General features: G+C 35.8%; 6 gene segments (V, D, J or C); 2 read left to right on the top strand and 4 right to left on the bottom strand.

Moving 5' to 3' along the window:
- Positions 1-9,515, top strand: part of LOC111577565 (Ig kappa chain V region Mem5-like) — a 47,685-nt gene extending 38,170 nt beyond the window's left edge. Inside the window, 1 exon segment of the V gene segment in view lies at positions 9,052-9,515. Within this exon segment, the coding sequence occupies positions 9,052-9,374 (323 nt within the window).
- On the bottom strand, positions 6,312-6,944 carry LOC129350652 (immunoglobulin kappa variable 6D-21-like). The segment is given in 2 exon segments: positions 6,312-6,619; positions 6,834-6,944. Coding segments are annotated over 2 exon segments (354 nt in total).
- Positions 9,516-10,947: 1,432 nt separating the features above from the next.
- On the bottom strand, positions 10,948-11,586 carry LOC129350651 (immunoglobulin kappa variable 2-29-like). The segment is given in 2 exon segments: positions 10,948-11,258; positions 11,473-11,586. Coding segments are annotated over 2 exon segments (357 nt in total).
- A 1,141-nt stretch (positions 11,587-12,727) lies between these two features.
- On the top strand, positions 12,728-14,659 carry LOC129350653 (Ig kappa-b4 chain C region-like). The segment is given in 2 exon segments: positions 12,728-12,782; positions 13,688-14,659. A coding segment is annotated over 1 exon segment (270 nt).
- A 1,096-nt stretch (positions 14,660-15,755) lies between these two features.
- Positions 15,756-16,458, bottom strand: LOC129350650 (Ig kappa chain V region 3381-like). The segment is given in 2 exon segments: positions 15,756-16,066; positions 16,281-16,458. Coding segments are annotated over 2 exon segments (357 nt in total).
- A 1,434-nt stretch (positions 16,459-17,892) lies between these two features.
- Positions 17,893-18,628, bottom strand: LOC111570494 (immunoglobulin kappa variable 4-1-like). The segment is given in 2 exon segments: positions 17,893-18,230; positions 18,333-18,628. Coding segments are annotated over 2 exon segments (423 nt in total).
- Positions 18,629-22,525: the final 3,897 nt, after the last annotated feature.

Below are 22,525 nucleotides of genomic sequence, written 5' to 3' on the forward strand. Positions count from 1 at the left end.
GTGCAGTCTAAGTGTCACAAATGATTCCACATTACTTTACTTGTTAGTTACTTTCAGCGCTTTTATTGATTGTTTTTTTTTGCCATGTTTTCATTTCTCACTTTGTCTCTATCTTAAGATTTTTGACATTTTATGCCAACTGTCACAAACATGTTTCAAAATCATTTTCTGTGTTTGAAAAGATGTATTTTCCACCTCTCGTGTAATTCTTCTTCTCAGTTCTCATTAAGTTCAAATACACTGAATATGGAGACACAAATGATCAAGTAGGTACAGTTTAGAGAGAAAGCTACATTTCTTGATGGTGACCAGTTAAAAACTGCCTTGATTGGTCTGAATCCAATCCAAAGATCAGGATCGAGGAGTCCTGTTTCACAAATCACGATTCCAGGACGTCCGTATTCCACAAATGTAATTTTTATTTGTGAATAGAGATGTCACTTTCCCATCCCTAGTTTTTTTTTAAACATGCACACTTTATTCATCATTAAAATTTTATATTTCACAAACTAAAGCACAGTTCATGCAAGGTACCACAGTAAATCTGAATCTTCTGCACATGTTGTCAAGTCTGGAAAAAAGCTTTATTATGCTTCATGAATTCATGAAAATGACAACCTCATGTGGAACATGGTTAGTTAAACAGGGTGAAACAGAGGTTTTACAATTTAAGAACACATATATTAACCCTGCATTCACACTTGATAGGCTGAAAACTTGAACATAAGTTGTCCAGTTCCACTGAAATAAATCAAACAGGCCTCTTTGAAGAAAACAACAGTTGCTTTAATGGCAACTGATGAAACTATTAAATTATATATAAGGATTATATATGTGATCACTGTCTGTGGTCAAATACGGGTTAGATGATCATTCATCAAACACTGGAAACATGTGAACTTTGACAGTTATCAGAAATGTATAGTAGTCTGTTTGCTTGAACTATTAACACTTTACACATTTCATTTTCCAAACATTAATGTGTTATTGACATGGTGACCACTTATTCTTTTCAGCTTCACTGACACCCACAGACCCACCATGACCCCATAACACACTACATCCTCACATACTGACATATCCACAAGTACTATCAGGTCGTCATCATCAACAACAATGTCTCCTTCAAACATCATGTCCTCATTAAACATCATGTCCTCATTAAACATCATGTCCGCATTAAACGTCATGTCCTCATTAAACATCATGTCCTCATTAAACATCATGTCCTCATTAAACATCATGTCCTCATTAAACATCATGTCCTCATTAAACATCATGTCCTCATTAAACGTCATGTCCTCATTAAACATCATGTCCTCATTAAACATCATGTCCTCATTAAACATCATGTCCTCATTAAGCATCATGTCCTCATTAAACATCATGTCCTCATTAAACATCATGTCCTCATTAAACATCATGTCCTCATTAAACATCATGTCCTCATTAAGCATCATGTCCTCATTAAACATCATGTCCTCATTAAACACCATGTCCTCATTAAACATCATGTCCTCATTAAGCATCATGTCCTCATTAAACATCATGTCCTCATTAAACACCATGTCCTCATTAAACACCATGTCCTCATTAAACACCATGTCCTCATTAAACACCATGCTCCCAAAAACACTATGTCCTCTCATCCCACTACAACTGAGGTTGACATTGACACATGGTTGGATTATCAGGACTCCTTGGATGTTCAGCACAACTGATCTGATATCCTGCATGTGCAGCTGGTGAGGATGTTGATGTGTTTTCAGGGAATAGTTTGTGTAATTTATGGTCACATGTAATCAGCAGTCAAAATGATAATAAAATGTTACGACAAAGAACATACGTTGAGATGTTGATACTCTTTCTGATGGAAGCAGGCAGATTTGGTAAATGTTTTAATCAGCACTGAACATACAGGAAACTCGTGTGGGAAATTGGTGTTGTTAAAACTGTATATAGATTGTGTATTTTCATTTCAGTTTTCAGCTCTGTTTTCTCATTTACTGACTCACCGTTGATGTTGTTTGAATGTGACATCTTTGAGGCAGAATGAGGTTTTGTATGGGAAGTGTTTGGGATGGACTTAGACAACAGGTTTTAATGATGAAGATCAGGATAAGAGGCTGAGAAAGAATTATGTCAGTGGTGATCCAACCAAAGACAGATGACTGTGTGTTTGTGTTCACTGAAGTGTGAGTCTCAGATCAGTTTCTGTACAGTTTTAACTGAGGGAGGTTTTTGTACGACAGTTTTTCACTGTGTGAACACAGTCTGACTGTTGACAATATGAGCACTCTGACAATAATAAACTGCAGCATCTTCAGCCTGAACGCCACTGATGGTCAGAGTGAAGTCAGAATGTGATCCACGTCCTGTAAAACGTTCAGGAATCCCTGATACTCTCTGATTAGAGAATTTAATAAGAAGCTTTGGAGCTTGTCGATCTCTATGTTGAAACCAGTGGAGGTCATGGTAGGCTCCTTCTTTTACTTTTGGATTAGTCTTACAGGTGATGGTGACAGAGTCTCCCAGAGCAGAAGTCACTGATCCAGACTGAGTCACTGTGATCTGACCTCTGGACTCTGAGGATACAGAGACACAAACAGAAAGCAGAGTCATGGTTTTGTGGGCTTCATTTCAGAGGGACGCATGTTGATAGAGGAGTTTGATTCTCTGGACTTTACCTGTGAAGCAGCAGCAGAGGAGAGTCCAGATGAAGATGAAAGTCATGTTTTTGATGAGGAGGATTTCTGTGTCTTCTGTTGTCATGGAGGACAGCTGTCAGTCATCCAGTGTTCAAGTGTCAGGACTATAAAGTCTCCCAGAGCACTGGAGGATGGTGCTGCTGATGCAAAGTGTCTCTCTATGGAAATACTCTGACTGACTCCAGCAGGGACTTGGATCAATCTGATGATGCAGGTTATCAATGGATAAATCACTTTATCAGAGTATTGATCAGGAATGTGTCAGTGATCATTTGTATGTCTATGGCTTTAGTTTTCTAATAAAAGTTTGTATTTATTCTCCCTAAACGTTGATGAAATACATCTACTTTGGGATACATTTTATCTAAATGACCATTTTCTATTAACAAATCTTTCATACTAAGGATAAAAATTTCTTCTTCTCCAGTTTTTATGTTTATTTTGCTGAACTGCAGAATCTTCACAGAAATGTGTTCATGCTTCATATTTCTGTCTATGAAATTTATTCACATATAAGGATTTTACTTCACAATAAAGCTACAAAATTTAAAAGTTACTTTTACTTTTCTAAATTTTGCTGACACTTTAACTTTTGATCTTCAGAAAACCTGTGAATGTTGTGTTGAGTTTGTTTGTTTCAGAGTCAGAGAGTCGTGTCTCTCTACAGTCAGAGGTTTTTGTACGGCGACTCAATCAGTTTGTATCACTGTGGTGGACTTTTGGTGGAGGAACCAGACTGGAAGTTAACTGTAAGTACATTTAACTTGTTAAATATGAGATATTTTGTATGTATTAAACTGTATTTCATAACCATCAACATTATAGAAATGTTTTCGATGAAAAAAGTCATTTGATCCAATTTCAATAATTTGTGACTTGGTATTATTTGGTGTTCAGACTAAAATCTTTTTCAGTTCAATGTTTTGTTTCAGTGGAAATTAATTTTGAAAAGTTTTAAGATTCCAAATATTTCTTTCGGAAGTAAAATTTTTAAACTTCAGTCTAATTACCTGACAAAACATTTCTCATCATTTTTTTCAATCTCTATGAATGACTTGAATTTATCAGATCTGTTGTGTCACACATGAAAATGTTTTTAATCCTCAGAATTATATCTAATGTCTGAGTGTGATTTATTGATAAGTTTTGAAATGTGAGTCAACGTTTAACAACGTTTATTGACTGAACAACAGAAACTCACATCATCAAGATTTTCTCTTTTTTAGATCGGAGTTTTTTAAATGCTGAAAAACAATAAATATCTGTCATTTTTTTATATTACTTCATATGTTTTTAATTGTAAAATCCGCCAAGATTTATTTTTTTTGGAAGATTGAAAATGAAAACTTTAGAGTAAAAAACTCCACGTTAACATTTTTATCTTTAGTCCTGAAACCTGTCTGTTGTCATGGTTGATCAGTGATGCCTATCTGTCGCCATGGTTACTGATCTCAGAGGGAAGTGAAACTCTGAAGAGCAGTTTGATCCAAACTCCCAGTTTGTCTAAAATGTGTTCTCTCTCTCTGCAGTGGGTGATGTCCGTCCCTCCCTGACGGTGCTGCCCCCCTCCAGAGAGGAGCTGCAGCAGGGGAAGGCCACGCTCATGTGTCTGGCCAACAAGGGCTTCCCCTCAGACTGGAGTCTGTCCTGGAAGGTGGACGGCAGCAGCAGCAGCAGCAGCAGCTGGGAGGAGAGCAGGAGCCCCGGGGTGCTGCAGGAGGACGGCCTCTACAGCTGGAGCAGCACCCTGAGGCTCCCTGCAGACCAGTGGAGGAAGGTGGGCTCTGTGAGCTGTGAGGCCACCCAGGGCTCCCAGACTCCACTCTCAGAGACACTGAGGAGAGACCAGTGTTCCCAGTCCTGACCTCACCCACTGGGAACATCACACTGGTTTCACTCTGCTGTTCTCTGTATTTCTCTTTCTGTCTTTGTCTCATTTTTCTATTGCGACTTTATCTTATCATTATTATTGTTCACCTTCAGTGATGCTGATGCTGTTTATGCTTTAAAACAAGACACTCTGTCTCTAAGATTACAGACTTTACTGTGGATTTTTTCATGAATCTTTATCACATGGAAACATCACACTAGTTCTGTTCTGATACTGTTCTCTGGTTGCTCTCTGTAACTTTCTCTCTTTCTAAGATCATCCGTGTTCTGATGTTCAAAGCATTTTAAAGTAATAAAAATGTATCAAGAAAAAAAGTCATTTTTTTTTCTTTTTGGTATGAAAATCTTATAGCATCAACATTATTTTGATTTATTGACACAGACCAACAAACCAATAAATTTAACCATCAATTATTAAAGTTATTCTTTTTTGAACAAGTCTTGAAGCAAGTTGTCTAAATAATCTGAATTATTCTTAGGTTTCAAAAGAAAAAGCAGGATGTCATCTGCATAAAGTGATTCGCTTTCTCTCTTTCCAACCCCATTCATGCTGTGTTTGTTGCAAGTTAGAAAACATTTTAAAGCAATAAAAATGCATCAAGTAAACACATCTGTTGACTTCGTTTTTTGTTGTTGTTGTTGTTGTTATAGGCACATCATTTAGATGAATAAAATGACCCACAGTTAAAAATAAACTTTTATCATGAATGTTTAATGTTAAAGATTTTGAATGTTAAATGTGATGTTATGTTTTTTTTAATTAGTGTTTAATATACATCAGTTAATGTAAACTAATGTAAAGGTCACTTCAGTGGAAACTAATTTCACGATGTCCTTGTGCTAATATTCAGATCTCAAAGCTGATTTCATTCTAAAAACTGACTATAATCTTTAGATGCCTAAAGACAAAGCAGGACGTCATCTGCACAAAGTGATTAAACATGAAATTAATGAAGTATTTTAATCTAACCGAGAGAATCACTTTAAACAATTAACACATTGTCATTTTTTATGGTTTGTAATATTGTTGATAAAGTGTTAAATGATTAATGTTAACTGTTATCAGTGTGGAACTTCTATCATATGTTGCTGCAATAAATTTTAACTGTAGATTCATTTGATAGACGAACTTTGGCTTTTTATCAGGAGATTCATTTAAAAGTGATTAAACAATAATCATTAAAAGTTCTGCACTTATCTGTGTGCTGAATTGTGCTATTTAAACATTTGCTGAGGATGTTTATTGAACTGAAAGATGCTCATAATGTTTAATTCCAAGAAGCATCATCGTATCTCTAAGATTTATAACAGCATACATTTTTCTTGTGTTGTTAAAAACTGAAAATAGTTTTTATTTTATTCTCTTAGTTTCAGAAAATAAAGTTTTGGCTTTTTGAAAGCAACGACAAAATGTAATAAAATGTTAATGCTGAATGTTTGTACTTCAATTAACTGTTTGTTTATCATGTATTGTAGCATTAAAATATGTTGGAAGGCATAACAGTCTTAAATGATGAAGATTGGTGTTTGGTTTTGGTTTTTGACAAAAATACTTTGACTGTATAGAATTTAAAATGAGAAAAATAATGTGAAAAGTGCTACAGTTGTGTTGTATTGTAAAGGTTAAATTAGTCTGAATGTTTGTGCTTCTCAGCAGCTATTGATTCAGATCAGTTCCTCTTTAAATGAAGGAGGTTTTTGTACGACGTTGTATCACTGTGTGAATGGGAAGCTGTTACACTGCTGACAGTAATAAACTCCTGAATCTTCAGCCTGAATTCCACTGATGGTCAAAGTAAACTGAGTTCCAGAATAACTCCCACTGAAACGATCAGAAACTCCAGACTGACGAGTTGAAGCATAATAAACAAGCAGTTTAGGAGTTTCTCTGGGTTTCTGAAGGTACCAATTCAGGCAGCTACCAATACTTGAACTGCTTCTACATGTGATGGAGACAGTTTGTCCTGGAACAACAGACTGAGATCCAGGAGACTGAGTCAGGATGATTTCTGATGATGAACCTGAAAACATGAAAAAGAGGAGAAGGGTTACTGAGACAAATCCAGCTTGGAGAAAGATGATCAGCATCCAAACACAAGAGGATCATTGGTTGAACATGGACAACAGATGGAAGAAGGTCAGTGCTGCTTGTTTGAGTGTTTCTCCATCACAGCACAACATGATTGTGGTGAAGCTGCTGCATCCTGAAACAAAGTTTTCAGCAGAGAGTCTCACCCTGAACAAGGAGCCCCAGGGTGGCCAGCAGTAGAGTCAGGGACATGATGATTGTGCTGCCGGCGTGTCAGAGTGTGTGAAAGGTCTGGACAGACTCTGATCAACACTGGCCTCTTAACGTGTGGAGCTCAGAGGCAGGACACATATGCAAACACATTACAGAGCTGATCATCAGTGGATCAATCATGTCATCAGTTTATTGATCACAAATGAATCCTGTTTTTTTTTTTTATAGATTTATTGCCTATGAAAATATTTTTCACAGAAATTTTTGCTTGATTGATTTTTACATCCAGAACATTTACTTTTAATTCAACTTACTAAAAAACTAAAGAATGAAGCCAAATGAATATAATTTTAAATTCATGTCAGTCTAATAAAGTTCATTTTCACGTGAAGCAGCTGTTTGACTCACTGAGACTGTTTGTGTTGAGTTTGTTTGTTTCAGAGTCAGAGAGTCGTGTCTCTCTACAGTCAGAGGTTTTTGTACAGCGACTCAATCAGTTTGTATCACTGTGGTGGACTTTTGGTGGAGGAACCAGACTGGATGTTGGACGTAAGTTACATCTTTGATATATTTTTTGAGGAGCTAACACTGTTCCAGTGTCCTTCGCGTGTCCATTAGTGATACTGAGGAATATAAACATCTTTTCCTGTAAATTCTTTAACAAACACTTTGTCATTAGGACACTACGTTGACTTTACCAATGGAAATTCAAAAACTTGACAAAATGGAATTCAAATAATAGGATGGTACAGAAGATAAATCATTTTCTGGTTTTAATAGTTGAATCTTTGGCGCTTGTAGCTTTAGTTCAGTGTGATAAAGTCAGAGAGTCGTGTCTCTCTGCAGTCAGAGGTTTTTGTACAGCGACTCAATCAGTTTGTATCACTGTGGTACACGTTTGGTGGAGGAACCAGACTGGATGTTGGACGTAAGTTACATTTTTGAAAAATTTTTGAAAGATCTATGACTTTTTTAGTGGTCTTAGTCTGTCTATTAATTATACTGAGGAATATCAACATCTTTACCTGTAAATTCTTTAACAATCATTTTGTCATTAGGACACTGCATTGACTTTATCAATGGAAATTGTAAAACTTAACAAATCAGATTTAAAATAATGAAATGGTAAGAAGATAAATCATTTCCTGGTGTTAATAGTTGAATCTTTATTACTTGTACGTTGAGTTCAGTGTTACAAAGTCAGAGAGTCGTGTCTCTCTGCAGTCAGAGGTTTTTGTACAGCTGCTCAATCAGTTTGTATCACTGTGGTGGACGTTTGGTGGAGGAACCAGACTGGATGTTGGACGTAAGTTTAAACTGTACTTGATACTAAATACAACAATGTAAAATGTAGTAAAATGACTTTTTTTAATGGTTTGAGTGAGAAAAGAAATTCTTCACATTATTTCTGTTTTAATTTCTCCTCATGAAGATTAACTCTGATCAACTTTGCTGTAATTTCTGTCTGACACAACGTTCAAACTTAAATTGTAGTTGAATTAAATTAATCTATTTAGTAAATTTTATCACAGAATAATTTTTATGAATTTCCATTGAAGGAACTGCTTTTGGATGATTTTTTTGATATGAAAAAACTTTTTTCAAGTTACATGGCACAGACTGCAATGAAAAATTAGAATATAAAAATGTAGAAAACCTCTGATGTCTGTGTTTTGTCAGATATTGTTCCAAATTTAGTTTAAAATCATGTGAACAGTTAAAAAATGATTGAAAACCACGTGCAGAACATTCCATGGTGGTAAGTTGATGTTCTCGTCTTATTTCCAGAAAATGATTTAAAGGAATATTTAGTTCAGACGTTTTACAATTTAAAGTAAAACTTGTCAATGTTTCCACATTTGCTGGTTTTATTTCCACTAAATATTTTAATGCAATGTTTACTTTATACTGCTGATGATTTAAAGTAAAACTTGTGAATGTTTCCACATCTGCTGGTTTTATTTCCAGAGTATCTGACATATTTGAAAGTGTTGATGATTCTCTGTGAGCTGATGTGCATGAGAGGTTTGTTAAAGGGAAGTGAAACAATGTGTGAGTGAGTGAGTGAGTGACTGGTGGAGCAGAAAAAGCATCTGACAGAAACTCCTTGAAGGACTAAATCAAGTCTCTGACAGTGAAGGTGTCCAAGTGGCTGCTGTTTGATTGGCAGCTGTGTGCTCCCTGTCCTCTAAGCTGATTGGTGTCTCCTAGGTGATGTCCGTCCCTCCCTGACGGTGCTGCCCCCCTCCAGAGAGGAGCTGCAGCAGGGGAAGGCCACGCTCATGTGTCTGGCCAACAAGGGCTTCCCCTCAGACTGGAGTCTGTCCTGGAAGGTGGACGGCAGCAGCAGCAGCTGGGAGGAGAGCAGGAGCCCCGGGGTGCTGCAGGAGGACGGCCTCTACAGCTGGAGCAGCACCCTGAGGCTCCCTGCAGACCAGTGGAGGAAGGTGGGCTCTGTGAGCTGTGAGGCCACCCAGGGCTCCCAGACTCCACTCTCAGAGACACTGAGGAGAGACCAGTGTTCCCAGTCCTGACCTCACCCACTGGGAACATCACACTGGTTCTGTTCTCATACTGTTTTCTCTTTGCTCTCTGAAACTTTCTCTCTTTCTGATTTCACCCTTATTCTGATGGACAAAACATTTTAAAATAATAAAAATGTATCAAGAAAACAAGTCAATTTTTTTTTTGCTATTCTTTTGTTTGGTATGAAAATCTTATAGCATTAAAATTATTTAGATTCATTGATACAAACTCACAAGAAAAGAAATGTTGCCATTAATTATTAAAGTTGATCTTTTTTGAATAAATGTAGCTCAGTGAAGTAAATTGTTGTGTAAATAATCTGAATTATTCTTAGGTTTGAACAGAAAAAGCAGGATGTCATCTGCATAAAGTGATTAATTTTCTCTCCTTCCAATCCCATTCATTTTTTGTTTGTTGCAAGATAGAAAATATTTTAAAACAATAAAAATGCATCCAATAGAAGCATCTGCTGACTTCTGTTTGTTGTTCTTGTTGCTATTCACACCTTATTTAGATCATTTAAAACAACCCAAAGTAAAAAACAAAAAACAAACAAACCTTTCATCATGATTTTTTAATGTCCAAAAATGTGAATGTTCAAAAAAGTATGTCATATATCAGAGTTTATTATAGATCAGTTAATGTCAACTAATGTAAAGATCACTTCAGTGGTAACTTATTTAGCTTCATATGTCCTTGTGCTAATTACCAGATCTTGAAGCAGATTTCAGTCTAAAAATTAACTATAATCTTGAGATGTGAAAAGATAAAGCAGGTCGTCATCTGCATAAAGTGATTAAACATGAAATTAATGGAGTATTTAAAACCAACCGAGAGAATCACTTTAAACAGTTAACACATTGTCATGTTTGTAGTTTCCAATATTGGTGATAAAGTGTTGCATGATTAATATTAAATATTGTTAATGTGGAACTTCTATCATGTGTTGCTGGTATGAGTTTTAACTGTATATTCATTTGATAGATAAACTTTGGCTTCTTTTTGAGGGTTAGACTGCCTGCAGTTAATTTACAAATGATTAAATGATAATCATCAAAAGTTCTGCACTTGTCTATGTGCTGAATTGTGCCATTTAAACATTTGCTGAGGATGTTTATTGAACTTAAAGATGTGCATAATGTTTAATTCCCAGAAGCATCATCATAACTATAAGATTTACAACAGCATGCATTTTTCTTGTGCTGTCAAGAACTGAAAATAGTTTGTAATTTTATTCTCTCAGTTTCAGAAAAGTTTTTGGCTTTTTGAAAGCAACGACGAAATGTAATAACATGTTAATGCTAAATGTTTGTACTTCAGTTATCTATTTTCTTTGTCATATGTTGTAGCATTAAAATATTAGTGAAGGCCTAAAGGTCTTAAATAATGATGATTGGAGTTTGGTTCTGGTGTTTGAAAAAATTACGTTGACTGCATAAAATGAAAAACGTGAGAAATAATGTGAAAAGTGTTAGAGTTGTATTGTAAAGGGTAAATTAGTCTGAGTGTTTGTGTTTCTGAGCAGCTGTTGATTCAGATCAGTTCCTCTTCAGCTGAGGGAGGTTTTTGAACGACGTTGTATCACTGTGTGAACGGGAAGCTGTGACCACTTTGGGAACAATAATAAACTCCTGAATCTTCAGCCTGAACTCTACTGATGGTCAAAGTGTAGACAGGATCTGATCCACTTCCACTGAAACGATCAGAAACTCCAGATTGACGAGTTGAAACTCGATAAACAAGCAGTTTAGGAGCTTCTCCAGGTTTCTGAAGGTACCAGTGCAGCCAGCTACCAATACTTGTACTGGTTCTACATGTGATGGAGACAGTTTGTCCTGGAACAACAGACTGAGATCCAGGAGACTGAGTCAGGATGATTTCTGATGATGAACCTGAAAACATGAAAAAGAGGAGAAGGGTTACTGAGACAAATCCAGCTTGGAGAAAGATGATCAGCATCCAAACACAAGAGGATCATTGGTTGAACATGGACAACAGATGGAAGAAGGTCAGTGCTGCTTGTTTGAGTGTTTCTCCATCACAGCACAACATGATTGTGGTGAAGCTGCTGCATCCTGAAGCAAAGTTTTCAGCAGAGAGTCTCACCCTGAACAAGGAGCCCCAGGGTGGCCAGCAGTAGAGTCAGGGACATGATGATTGTGCTGCCGGCGTGTCAGAGTGTGTGAAAGGTCTGGACAGACTCTGATCAACACTGGCCTCTTAACGTGTGGAGCTCAGAGGCAGGACACATATGCAAACACATTACAGAGCTGATCATCAGTGGATCAATCATGTCATCAGTTTATTGATCACAAATGAATCCTGGCTGTTTTGATAGATTTATTGCCTATGAAAATATTTTTCACAGAAATTTTTGCTTGATTGATTTTTACATCCAGAACATTTACTTTTAATTCAACTTACTAAAAAACTAAAGAATGAAGCCAAATGAATATAATTTTAAATTCATGTCAGTCTAATAAAGTTCATTTTCACGTGAAGCAGCTGTTTGACTCACTGAGACTGTTTGTGTTGAGTTTGTTTGTTTCAGAGTCAGAGAGTCGTGTCTCTCTACAGTCAGAGGTTTTTGTACAGCGACTCAATCAGTTTGTATCACTGTGGTGGACTTTTGGTGGAGGAACCAGACTGGATGTTGGACGTAAGTTACATCTTTGATATATTTTTTGAGGAGCCAACACTGTTCCAGTGTCCTTCGCGTGTCCATTAGTGATACTGAGGAATATAAACATCTTTTCCTGTAAATTCTTTAACAAACACTTTGTCATTAGGACACTACGTTGACTTTACCAATGGAAATTCAAAAACTTGACAAAATGGAATTCAAATAATAGGATGGTACAGAAGATAAATCATTTTCTGGTTTTAATAGTTGAATCTTCAGTGCTTGTAGCTTTAGTTCAGTGTGATAAAGTCAGAGAATCGTGTCTCTCTACAGTCAGAGGTTTTTGTACGACGACTCAATCAGTTTGTATCACTGTGGTACACGTTTGGTGGAGGAACCAGACTGGATGTTGGACGTAAGTTGCATTTTTGATAATTTTTTGAAAGATCTATGACTTTTTTAGTGGTCTTAGTCTGTCTATTAATTATACTGAGGAATATCAACATCTTTACCTGTAAATTCTTTAACAATCATTTTGTCATTAGGACACTGCATTGACTTTATCAATGGAAATTGTAAAACTTAACAAATCAGATTTAAAATAATGAAATGGTAAGAAGATAAATCATTTCCTGGTGTTAATAGTTGAATCTTTATTACTTGTACGTTGAGTTCAGTGTTACAAAGTCAGAGAGTCGTGTCTCTCTGCAGTCAGAGGTTTTTGTACAGCTGCTCAATCAGTTTGTATCACTGTGGTGGACGTTTGGTGGAGGAACCAGACTGGATGTTGGACGTAAGTTTAAACTGTACTTGATACTAAATACAACAATGTAAAATGTAGTAAAATGACTTTTTTTAATGGTTTGAGTGAGAAAAGAAATTCTTCACATTATTTCTGTTTTAATTTCTCCTCATGAAGATTAACTCTGATCAACTTTGCTGTAATTTCTGTCTGACACAACGTTCAAACTTAAATTGTAGTTGAATTAAATTAATCTATTTAGTAAATTTTATCACAGAATAATTTTTATGAATTTCCATTGAAGGAACTGCTTTTGGATGATTTTTTTGATATGAAAAATCTTTATTCAAGTTACATGGCACAGACTGCAATGAAAAATTAGAATATAAAAATGTAGAAAACCTCTGATGTCTGTGTTTTGTCAGATATTGTTCCAAATTTAGTTTAAAATCATGTGAACAGTTAAAAAATGATTGAAAACCATGTGCAGAACATTCTGTGGTGGTAAGTTGATGTTCTTGTCTTATTTCCAGAAAATAATATAATGGAATATTTAGTTTGGATGTTTTACAATTTAAAGTAAAACTTGTCAATGTTTCCACATTTGCTGGTTTTATTTCCACTAAATATTTTAATGCAATGTTTACTTTATACTGCTGATGATTTAAAGTAAAACTTGTGAATGTTTCCACATCTGCTGGTTTCATTTCCAGAGTATCTGACATATTTGAAAGTGTTGATGATTCTCTGTGAGCTGATGTGCATGAGAGGTTTGTTAAAGGGAAGTGAAACAATGTGTGAGTGAGTGAGTGAGTGACTGGTGGAGCAGAAAAAGCATCTGACAGAAACTCCTTGAAGGACTAAATCAAGTCTCTGACAGTGAAGGTGTCCAAGTGGCTGCTGTTTGATTGGCAGCTGTGTGCTCCCTGTCCTCTAAGCTGATTGGTGTCTCCTAGGTGATGTCCATCCCTCCCTGACGGTGCTGCCCCCCTCCAGAGAGGAGCTGCAGCAGGGGAAGGCCACGCTCATGTGTCTGGCCAACAAGGGCTTCCCCTCAGACTGGAGTCTGTCCTGGAAGGTGGACGGCAGCAGCAGCAGCAGCAGCATCAGCAGCAGCTGGGAGGAGAGCAGGAGCCCCGGGGTGCTGCAGGAGGACGGCCTCTACAGCTGGAGCAGCACCCTGAGGCTCCCTGCAGACCAGTGGAGGAAGGTGGGCTCTGTGAGCTGTGAGGCCACCCAGGGCTCCCAGACTCCACTCTCAGAGACACTGAGGAGAGACCAGTGTTCCCAGTCCTGACCTCACCCACTGGGAACATCACACTGGTTTCACTCTGCTGTTCTCTGTATTTCTCTTTCTGTCTTTGTCTCACTTTTCTATTGCGACTTTATGTTATCATTATTATTGTTCAACTTCAGTGATGCTGATGCTGTTTATGCTTTAAAACAATATACTTTGTCTCTCAGATTACAGACTTTACTGTGGATTTTGTCATGAATCTTTATCACATGGAAACATCACACTAGTTCTGTTCTGATACTGTTCTCTGGTTGCTCTCTGTAACTTTCTCTCTTTCTAAAATCATCCTTATTCTGATGTTCAAAGCATTTTAAAATAATAAAAATGTATTAAGAAAACAATTTTTTTTTGGTTTTCTTTCGTTTGGTATGAAAATGTTACAGCATCAACATTATTTTGATTAATCAACACAAACCAACAAACCAAAAAAATTAACCTTCAGTTATTAAAGTTGATCTGTTTTGAACAAGTCTTGAAGCAAGTTGTTGTCTAAATAATGTGAATTATTCTTGTTTAAAAAGAAAAAGCAGGATGTCATCTGCATAAAGTGATTTGCTTTCTCTCTTTCCAATCCCATTCATGCTGTTTGTTGCAAGTTAGAAAGTATTTTAAAGCAATAAAAATGCATTAAATAAACACATCTGTTGACTTCGTTTTTTGTTGTTGTTGTTATAGGCACATCATTTAGATCAATAAAACGACACAAAGTAAAAAAAAATGAATTTTTAATGTTAAAGATTTTGAATGTTAAAAAAGGTATTTCATATATCAGTGTTTAATATGCGTCAGTTAATCTAAACTAATGTAAAGGTCACTTCAGTGGAAACTAATTTCACGATGTCCTTGTGCTAATAATCAGATCTCAAAGCTGATTTCAGTCTAAAAACTGCCTATAATCTTTAGATGCCTCAAGATAAAGCAGGACGTCATCTGCACAAAGTGATTAAACATGAAATTAATGGAGTATTTTAAACCAACCGAGAGAATCACTTTAAACAATTAACACATTGTCATTTTTTATGGTTTGTAATATTGCTGATAAAGTGTTAAATGATTAATGTTAACTGTTATCAGTGTGGAACTTCTATCATATGTTGCTCCAATAAATTTTAACTGTAGATTCATTGAATAGACAAACTTTGTTTTTTTTTTATCAGGAGATTCATTTAAAAATAATTGAATAATAATCATTAAAAGTTCTGCACTTATCTGTGTGCTGAATTGTGCTATTTAAACATTTGCTGAGGATGTTTATTGAACTAAAAGATGCTCATAATGTTTAATTCCAAGAAGCATCATTGTAACTGTAAGATTTATAACAGCATACATTTTTCTTGTGTTGTTAAGAACTGAAAATAGTTTGTAATTTTATTTTCTCAGTTGCAGAAAATAAAGTTTTTGGCTTTTTGAAAGCAACGACGAAATGTAATAAAATCCTCATGCTGAATGTTTGTACTTCAACATACTGTTTTGTTTATCATGTGTTGTAGCATTAAAATATGATTGAAGGCATAAAAGTCTTAAATGATTAAGATTGGTGTTTGGTTTTGGTTCTTGACAAAAATACTTTGACTTTATAAAATGGAAAATATGAAAAATAATGTGAAAAGTGTGAGAACTGTGTTGTATTGTAAAGAGTGAATTAGTCTGAGTGTTCATGCTTCAGAGCAGCTGTTGATTCACATCAGTTCCTCTTCAGCTGAGCGAGGTTTTTGTACGACGTTGTATCACTGTGTGAACGGGTAGCTGTAACCACTTTGTGAACAGTAATAAACTCCTGAATCTTCAGCCTGAACTCCACTGATGGTCAAAGTAAACTGAGTTCCAGATCCACTTCCACTGAAACGATCAGAAACTCCAGACTGACGAGTTGAAGCATAATAAACAAGCAGTTTAGGAGCTTGTCCAGGTTTCTGAAGGTACCAGTGCAGGTAGTTACTGATACTTGAACTGCTTCTACATGTGATGGAGACAGTTTGTCCTGGAACAACAGACTGAGATCCAGGAGACTGAGTCAGGATGATTTCTGATGATGAACCTGAAAACATGAAAAAGAGGAGAAGGGTGACTGAGACAAATCCAGCTTGGAGAAAGATGATCAGCATCCAAACACAAGAGGATCATTGGTTGAACATGGACAACAGATGGAAGAAGGTCAGTGCTGCTTGTTTGAGTGTTTCTCCATTACAGCACAACATGATTGTGGTGAAGCTGCTGCATCCTGAAGCAAAGTTTTCAGCAGAGAGTCTCACCCTGAACAAGGAGCCCCAGGGTGGCCAGCAGTAGAGTCAGGGACATGATGATTGTGCTGCCGGCGTGTCAGAGTGTGTGAAAGGTCTGGACAGACTCTGATCAACACTGGCCTCTTAACGTGTGGAGCTCAGAGGCAGGACACATATGCAAACACTCAGAGTCAGTCAGCTGCAGCTGTCCTCAACACATCACCAGGTTTACTCCTCACTCTTCACAGCATCACAACACATATGTACATGTTTAGGATGTTGGATATCAGTCTGGTAGTGACCTGGAGTTTGTGGGCAGCTAGTTTCTGCTTTTCCAACTTGGTATTGTGGAAAACTTTTCAAATAATTACTGATATTAATATTAAAGTCATTATTCTCAAAATAGTTCCTAAAATGCTCAAAGATGATCCTCTTCAGTGTCTGATTTCATCTGCTGATCCTGTCATATAACTGAACACAACAGATACTGAATAAATGTTGTGGAGAAACTGTTTCTTCAGCTGCTGTTTCCAGTGGAATGAACAAATCTTATCTCTTTCCTGGTTTCATGTCAGAGAAAATGTGCATTTGTTATGGAAGTTTATATACAGTTTCATAAACAGCATGTAGATGTCTAGATATCAAGTCTATCAGGTTTTATCTGGACTTTTTATGATCCTAGTTGGTGCAGAGATATTCTTTAGATAACACAAGTGTACATAATAAAACATTTTAGTAACTGAAGTGATTCATTGTTTTTTAGTGGGTCATCTTTGATTATCAGTGTTTATGTCTTTATATTTTAATTAAACAGGATATAATGGAGATTGTGGGGATCCAAGGTTCAGCTGAGGTCAAAGGTCATGATCAAACTCTTTCACATTTACTGTCCCACTTCCTTTTATTCACCAGCAGATCACTGAATAATATGAATGTTATTGTTGTGCATGAATATTTTTTTCAGGGAATTTGTATTTCAAGATTCTCTCATTAGTCTGTAAATCAGTGAATATGCTGACATCAGCCTACAATGTCTCTTAGAGAAGCTTTCCAGATGTGTAGCCAGCAGATCTTTCAGATCCTCAGCAGCTGCCTCCTCATCATCCCAAAGACTTCAACTAAACACATGAAAGATCAGTCTGTAGTCTGTGGAACAGTCTGTCTCAGGATATGAAGGACTCCACCTTAAAGGAAAACTTCAGACAAATATTTTTTATCCTGACTTTCACTGAAGGTGAATTTAATGTGAGTCTTCATCATTGGTTTCCTTTCAAATTTCTTGTTTTTATCTATATCTCTTACTCATGTATTCACAACATTTCATTGCTTCAGTGTTGTAATTGTTACGTCACTGGCTGGTTAAACCTTGGAAGTGAGGAAAAATGAAAGACATTTTGACTGTTCATCACTTACTAACACACTTTCAAAGTTTTGTTTGAATGTCAACACTTGGTTTTATTTGGTTAGAACACAGCTGAGGTCATAGCAGTGTTAGGGCTGCGTTTTTGTGTGTAGTTATAATTATTAGAGTTTAGTTAAGGAGATAGACATAGAAAAAGAGTGTGTTTGTGTTCAGTGAACTATGAGTCTCAGTTCAGTTTCTGTTCAGTTTAACTGAGGGAGGTTTTTGTACGACGGTTTTTCACTGTGTGAACACACGCTGACTGTTGATGTAGTGATAACTCTGACAGTAATAAACTGCAGCATCTTCAGCCTGAACTCCACTGATGGTCAGAGTGAAGTCTGTCTGTGATCCACTGCCTGAAAAACGATCTGGAATCCCAGATTGTCGTTCATTAACTCTGTAGATGAGCAGTTTGGGAGTTTTTCCATCTCTCTGTTGGTACCAGGATAAAAGATCTTTTCCACTTGAACTTCCAACAGTTACCTTTGGATTGACTGAACATCTGATGGTGACGGAGTCTCCCAGAGCAGAAGTCACTGATCCAGGCTGAGTCACTGTGATCTGACCTCTGGACTCTGAGGATACAGAGACACAAACAGAAAGCAGAGTCATGGTTTTGTGGGCTTCATTTCAGAGGGACGCATGTTGATAGAGGAGTTTGATTCTCTGGACTTTACCTGTGAAGCAGCAGCAGAGGAGAGTCCAGATGAAGATGAAAGTCATGTTTGTGATGAGGAGGATTTCTGTGTCTTCTGTTGTCATGGAGGACAGCTGTCAGTCATCCAGTGTTCAAGTGTCAGGACTATAAAGTCTCCCAGAGCACTGGAGGATGGTGCTGCTGATGCAAAGTGTCTCTCTATGGAAATACTCTGACTGACTCCAACAGGGACTTGGATCAATCTGATGATGCAGGTTATCAATGGATCAATCACTTTATCAGAGTATTGATCAGGAATGTGTCAGTGATCATTTGTATATGTCTGTGGATTTAGTTTTCTGACAAAAGTTGTGTTCATTCTCCTTAAATTGCTATGAAATACATCTATTGTGGGACACATTTGATCTAAATCATAATTTTAAAAATAAATCTTTCATACAAGGAATACAAATTTCTTTCCGTTTTCTTTCAGTTTATTATATTTATTTTCCCGCACTGCAAAATTTTCAGAGATATGTGTTCATGTTAATTTTTCTGTGTCTATTAAATTTAATCACATATAAGAATATTGTTTCACAGTACAGCAAAACATTTTAATAGTTGCTTCATAATTAGAAAAATTTTATTTTTGTTGTTCAGAAAAGCTCTGAATGTTGTGTTGAGTTTGTTTGTTTCAGAGTCAGAGAGTCGTGTCTCTCTACAGTCACAGGTTTTTGTACAGCGACTCAATCAGTTTGTATCACTGTGGTGGACTTTTGGTGGAGGAACCAGACTGGATGTTAACTGTAAGTACATTTAAATATGAGAAATTCTATATTTATTAATCTTCATTTCATGACCTTGCTTAAACATTTTGCTAAAAATACTAATTTGTTCTAATTTCAGTAATTTATGAATTGATGTCATCTGGTGTTCAAACTAAAATCTTCTTCAGTTCAATGTTTTGTCTCAGTGGAAATAAAGTTTGAAAAGTTTTTAGATTTCAAAAATTCCTCTCTGAAATAAATTTTTTAAACTTCAGTCTAATTACCTGACAAAACATTTCTCATCATTTTAGTCAAAAGATTTGAATTTGTCAGATCTGTTGTGTCACAAATGAAAATGTTTTTCAACATCAGAATCATATCTAATGTCTGAGTGTGATTTACTGATAAGTTTTGAAATGCAGGTCAGCGGTTAACATTTATTGACTGAACAACAGAAACTCTCAACATCAAGGTTTTTTCCTGATTTTGATCGCAGCACTTACAATGCTGACAAACAACAAATTTCGGACATTTTCACATTAATTCACATTTTTAATTCTAAAACAAAGAATTCATCGTTTGACTATTGAAAGTGAAAACTCCAGATTAAGAAAATGTCACTTTAACATTTTTATCTTTAGTAGTGAAACCTGTCTGTTGTCGTGGTTCATCAGTGATGCCTGTCTGTTGCCATGGTTACTGATCTCAAAGAGGGAAGTGAAACTCTGAAGAGCAGTTTGATCCAAACTCCCAGTTTGTCTAAAATGTGTTCTCTCTCTCTGCAGTGGGTGATGTCCGTCCCTCCCTGACGGTGCTGTGAGCTGTGAGGCCACCCAGGGCTCCCAGACTCCACTCTGAGGAGAGACCAGTGTTCCCAGTCCTGACCTCACCCACTGGGAACATCACACTGGTTTCACTCTGTTTTATTTGACATGTTTCAGGTCCAATGTTTAGCTGCTTCTTGCAGTGTTTCAATATTATTTCAGTGCTTCTAAATGATAAAAATTCCACCATCCAATCAACTGTTTTCATGTATCTATGATAATGTGACTCTTTCATTTTTCTCTCTTTGAATCTGTTGATTTCACATGTCTATACTAACAACATTAGTTTCAATGTTTCAACATTATATTAGTTCCTTGTTGCTGAAGTTTGTTCATGTGAAGCAGTCAGGCACCATTTGAGTCTAACATTAATCCAAACAAGTTTAAAATCTCATCACACAATCAGTCATCATGAAACAGTTATACAAAGTTCCAACTTTTAAAATACTTACAAACTGTTTCTTCTTCAGAGCTCCTGAACAATGACAAACAACAATGTTACAAGTAGTAAAGAACATGAACACACTCAAATTATGACATGCCATGTCATTTATTTCCAGAAGTCTGTTTTCGTTATTGTTACAAGATTAATTCATGAATTAATTCATTAATCAGTCTTATTTTTAAAACAACCTCATTAATTTATGAATCTTTGCAACAATGTCTTTCACTGTCTCATTTTTTCTTTCTTTTAGTGATATTTTTTTATTTTAGTCATCAATGGTCATTTCCACACAACAAAGACTAGTTCGTGAAATCATGTTTGTACATTACCATATGTTTAAGAGATGAAATCTGTTCATCATATGAGTTGTTCTTTATATTTTTTCATATAAAATGACTTCATGATTTTATCTTAATAAGGACAATAACGTATTAAATCCAGAGAAACCGTGAGTTAAATCAATGTTCTAATTTCTCCATGCTGACTTCAGGAATAATGTGTCATATATAGTGTCATATATAATGTAAAATGGATATTTGGAATGGATATAAACTAAATTAATAATGATTATGTCTTAGTCTATCAAACATGCCATAAGACATCAAGAATAAAAAATATTTAGAGAAAGTAAAGTTCCTTAAACATAAATTTAAGAAATAAAGAGTATTAAAGGTAGTAACTGTAAACTTTCTTTCATAATTTAAAAAAAAAAAATCCATATTTGAATTGAGTTCCTGGTCAAAGACACACTGCACAGTTTGTTCAAGGAAACATTATTAATTAAGCTGTGAATTCCAGTATTCAAGGGGTTTAAATCAAATAAAACAGAAGTTAACATGAGAAAAAACCTGAAACCTACGTCTTCAAGTTCAAGCTGTTGACATTAACTTGACTTTGCTGCCACTCAGTGGTTGAACTAGAAATTTTCTCAAAACCTTTAAAACACCAGAATTCATGGAGTTCAATTACGATTACCTAGAAATTACAACAAATATTTTGAGATATTTTATTATTAATATACCTGAATAACCTAAACTATATATATGTTTTTGTCTTCTTGGATTTTCCTCGTCTCCCTTCATTCTCTTTCTTCCTTACGCTTATATGTGTAATTATATAATTTAATTCCTTTTATTTTTTTTTCCACTTTACTCTCTTCATTATTTTCTCATTCAATGCAATTTCATATTTGCTTAAGTGTTTCAATTTTATTCAAATTTATACTCAGCTCAGAGAGAAATTGTATAGTCTTTTACTTCACTTCATGGATTTACTACATGAGTTTATTGGTCATTTTGACTTGTAAAGGCTGTTATGAATCACTATATATTAGTGTCTAGTTGTGCTTTCCCCCCTCCTTCTTCCTTAATGTCTTGCCTCAGTTTAAGTTGTATTATCCCTCACACTAGCCTAATCCTAAACCTCACATCAGCTCATCCACATTTCTCAAAAACTGAACTGAAAAACTATTTAGCTGTAGTGAACCAAAATAAATATTTTTCAGTTATTTACAAGTTTTTCTTAATAAATTTAGTAAGTGTTTGATTTTCCTTAACAGGATACTGAAATAGAATTACTTTTTCTGTTTTTGACTTTTTTAGTTGAAAGTATGGTGACTGAATGAACTCAGGTCTGTGAGATATTCTCTGCTTGGTTCTGATTGGGTTGTAAACAACTTGATCATAATAATAAAACTGTAAATAACTTGATCATAATAATAAAACTGAAATTGATGACTATGGTTCTCTTTTATCTTGTGGAGTTGTGACAAATAAGGAATAACCTTAATCTCTCTGTGTGGCACCAAACTCAATTTGCCTAATCTGAATATAGTGATACCCCTGCACCACAGTCAAAGCATGTAATTCCTCCCTTTCTGCAGGAATTACAGCTGAAACATCTTAAATCTGAACAATAACACCATCAAAGTCATACGCAATAATATTTTTCTCAATAGTTTGTGCAACATCACTTTCAGTATCATGTGCAATATTTCATTTTGAGGTGCAATATTGCATTTTTCATGTGTGATATTTCAATTTCAGATGCAATATTTTAAAAAAATACAAAATTACAGAACTCAAAAGTTGACTTGGGATCCTCTGCTACATTAAAGTCAGGCTTTGTGTTTGTTTTAACCTGATGCACGCACCAGATTTTTGACCTATTTGGACTCAAGACAGCCGAAAACAAGTCC

This window comes from Amphiprion ocellaris, chromosome 15, assembly GCF_022539595.1.
Source record: "Amphiprion ocellaris isolate individual 3 ecotype Okinawa chromosome 15, ASM2253959v1, whole genome shotgun sequence".
NCBI lineage: Eukaryota > Metazoa > Chordata > Actinopteri > Pomacentridae > Amphiprion > Amphiprion ocellaris.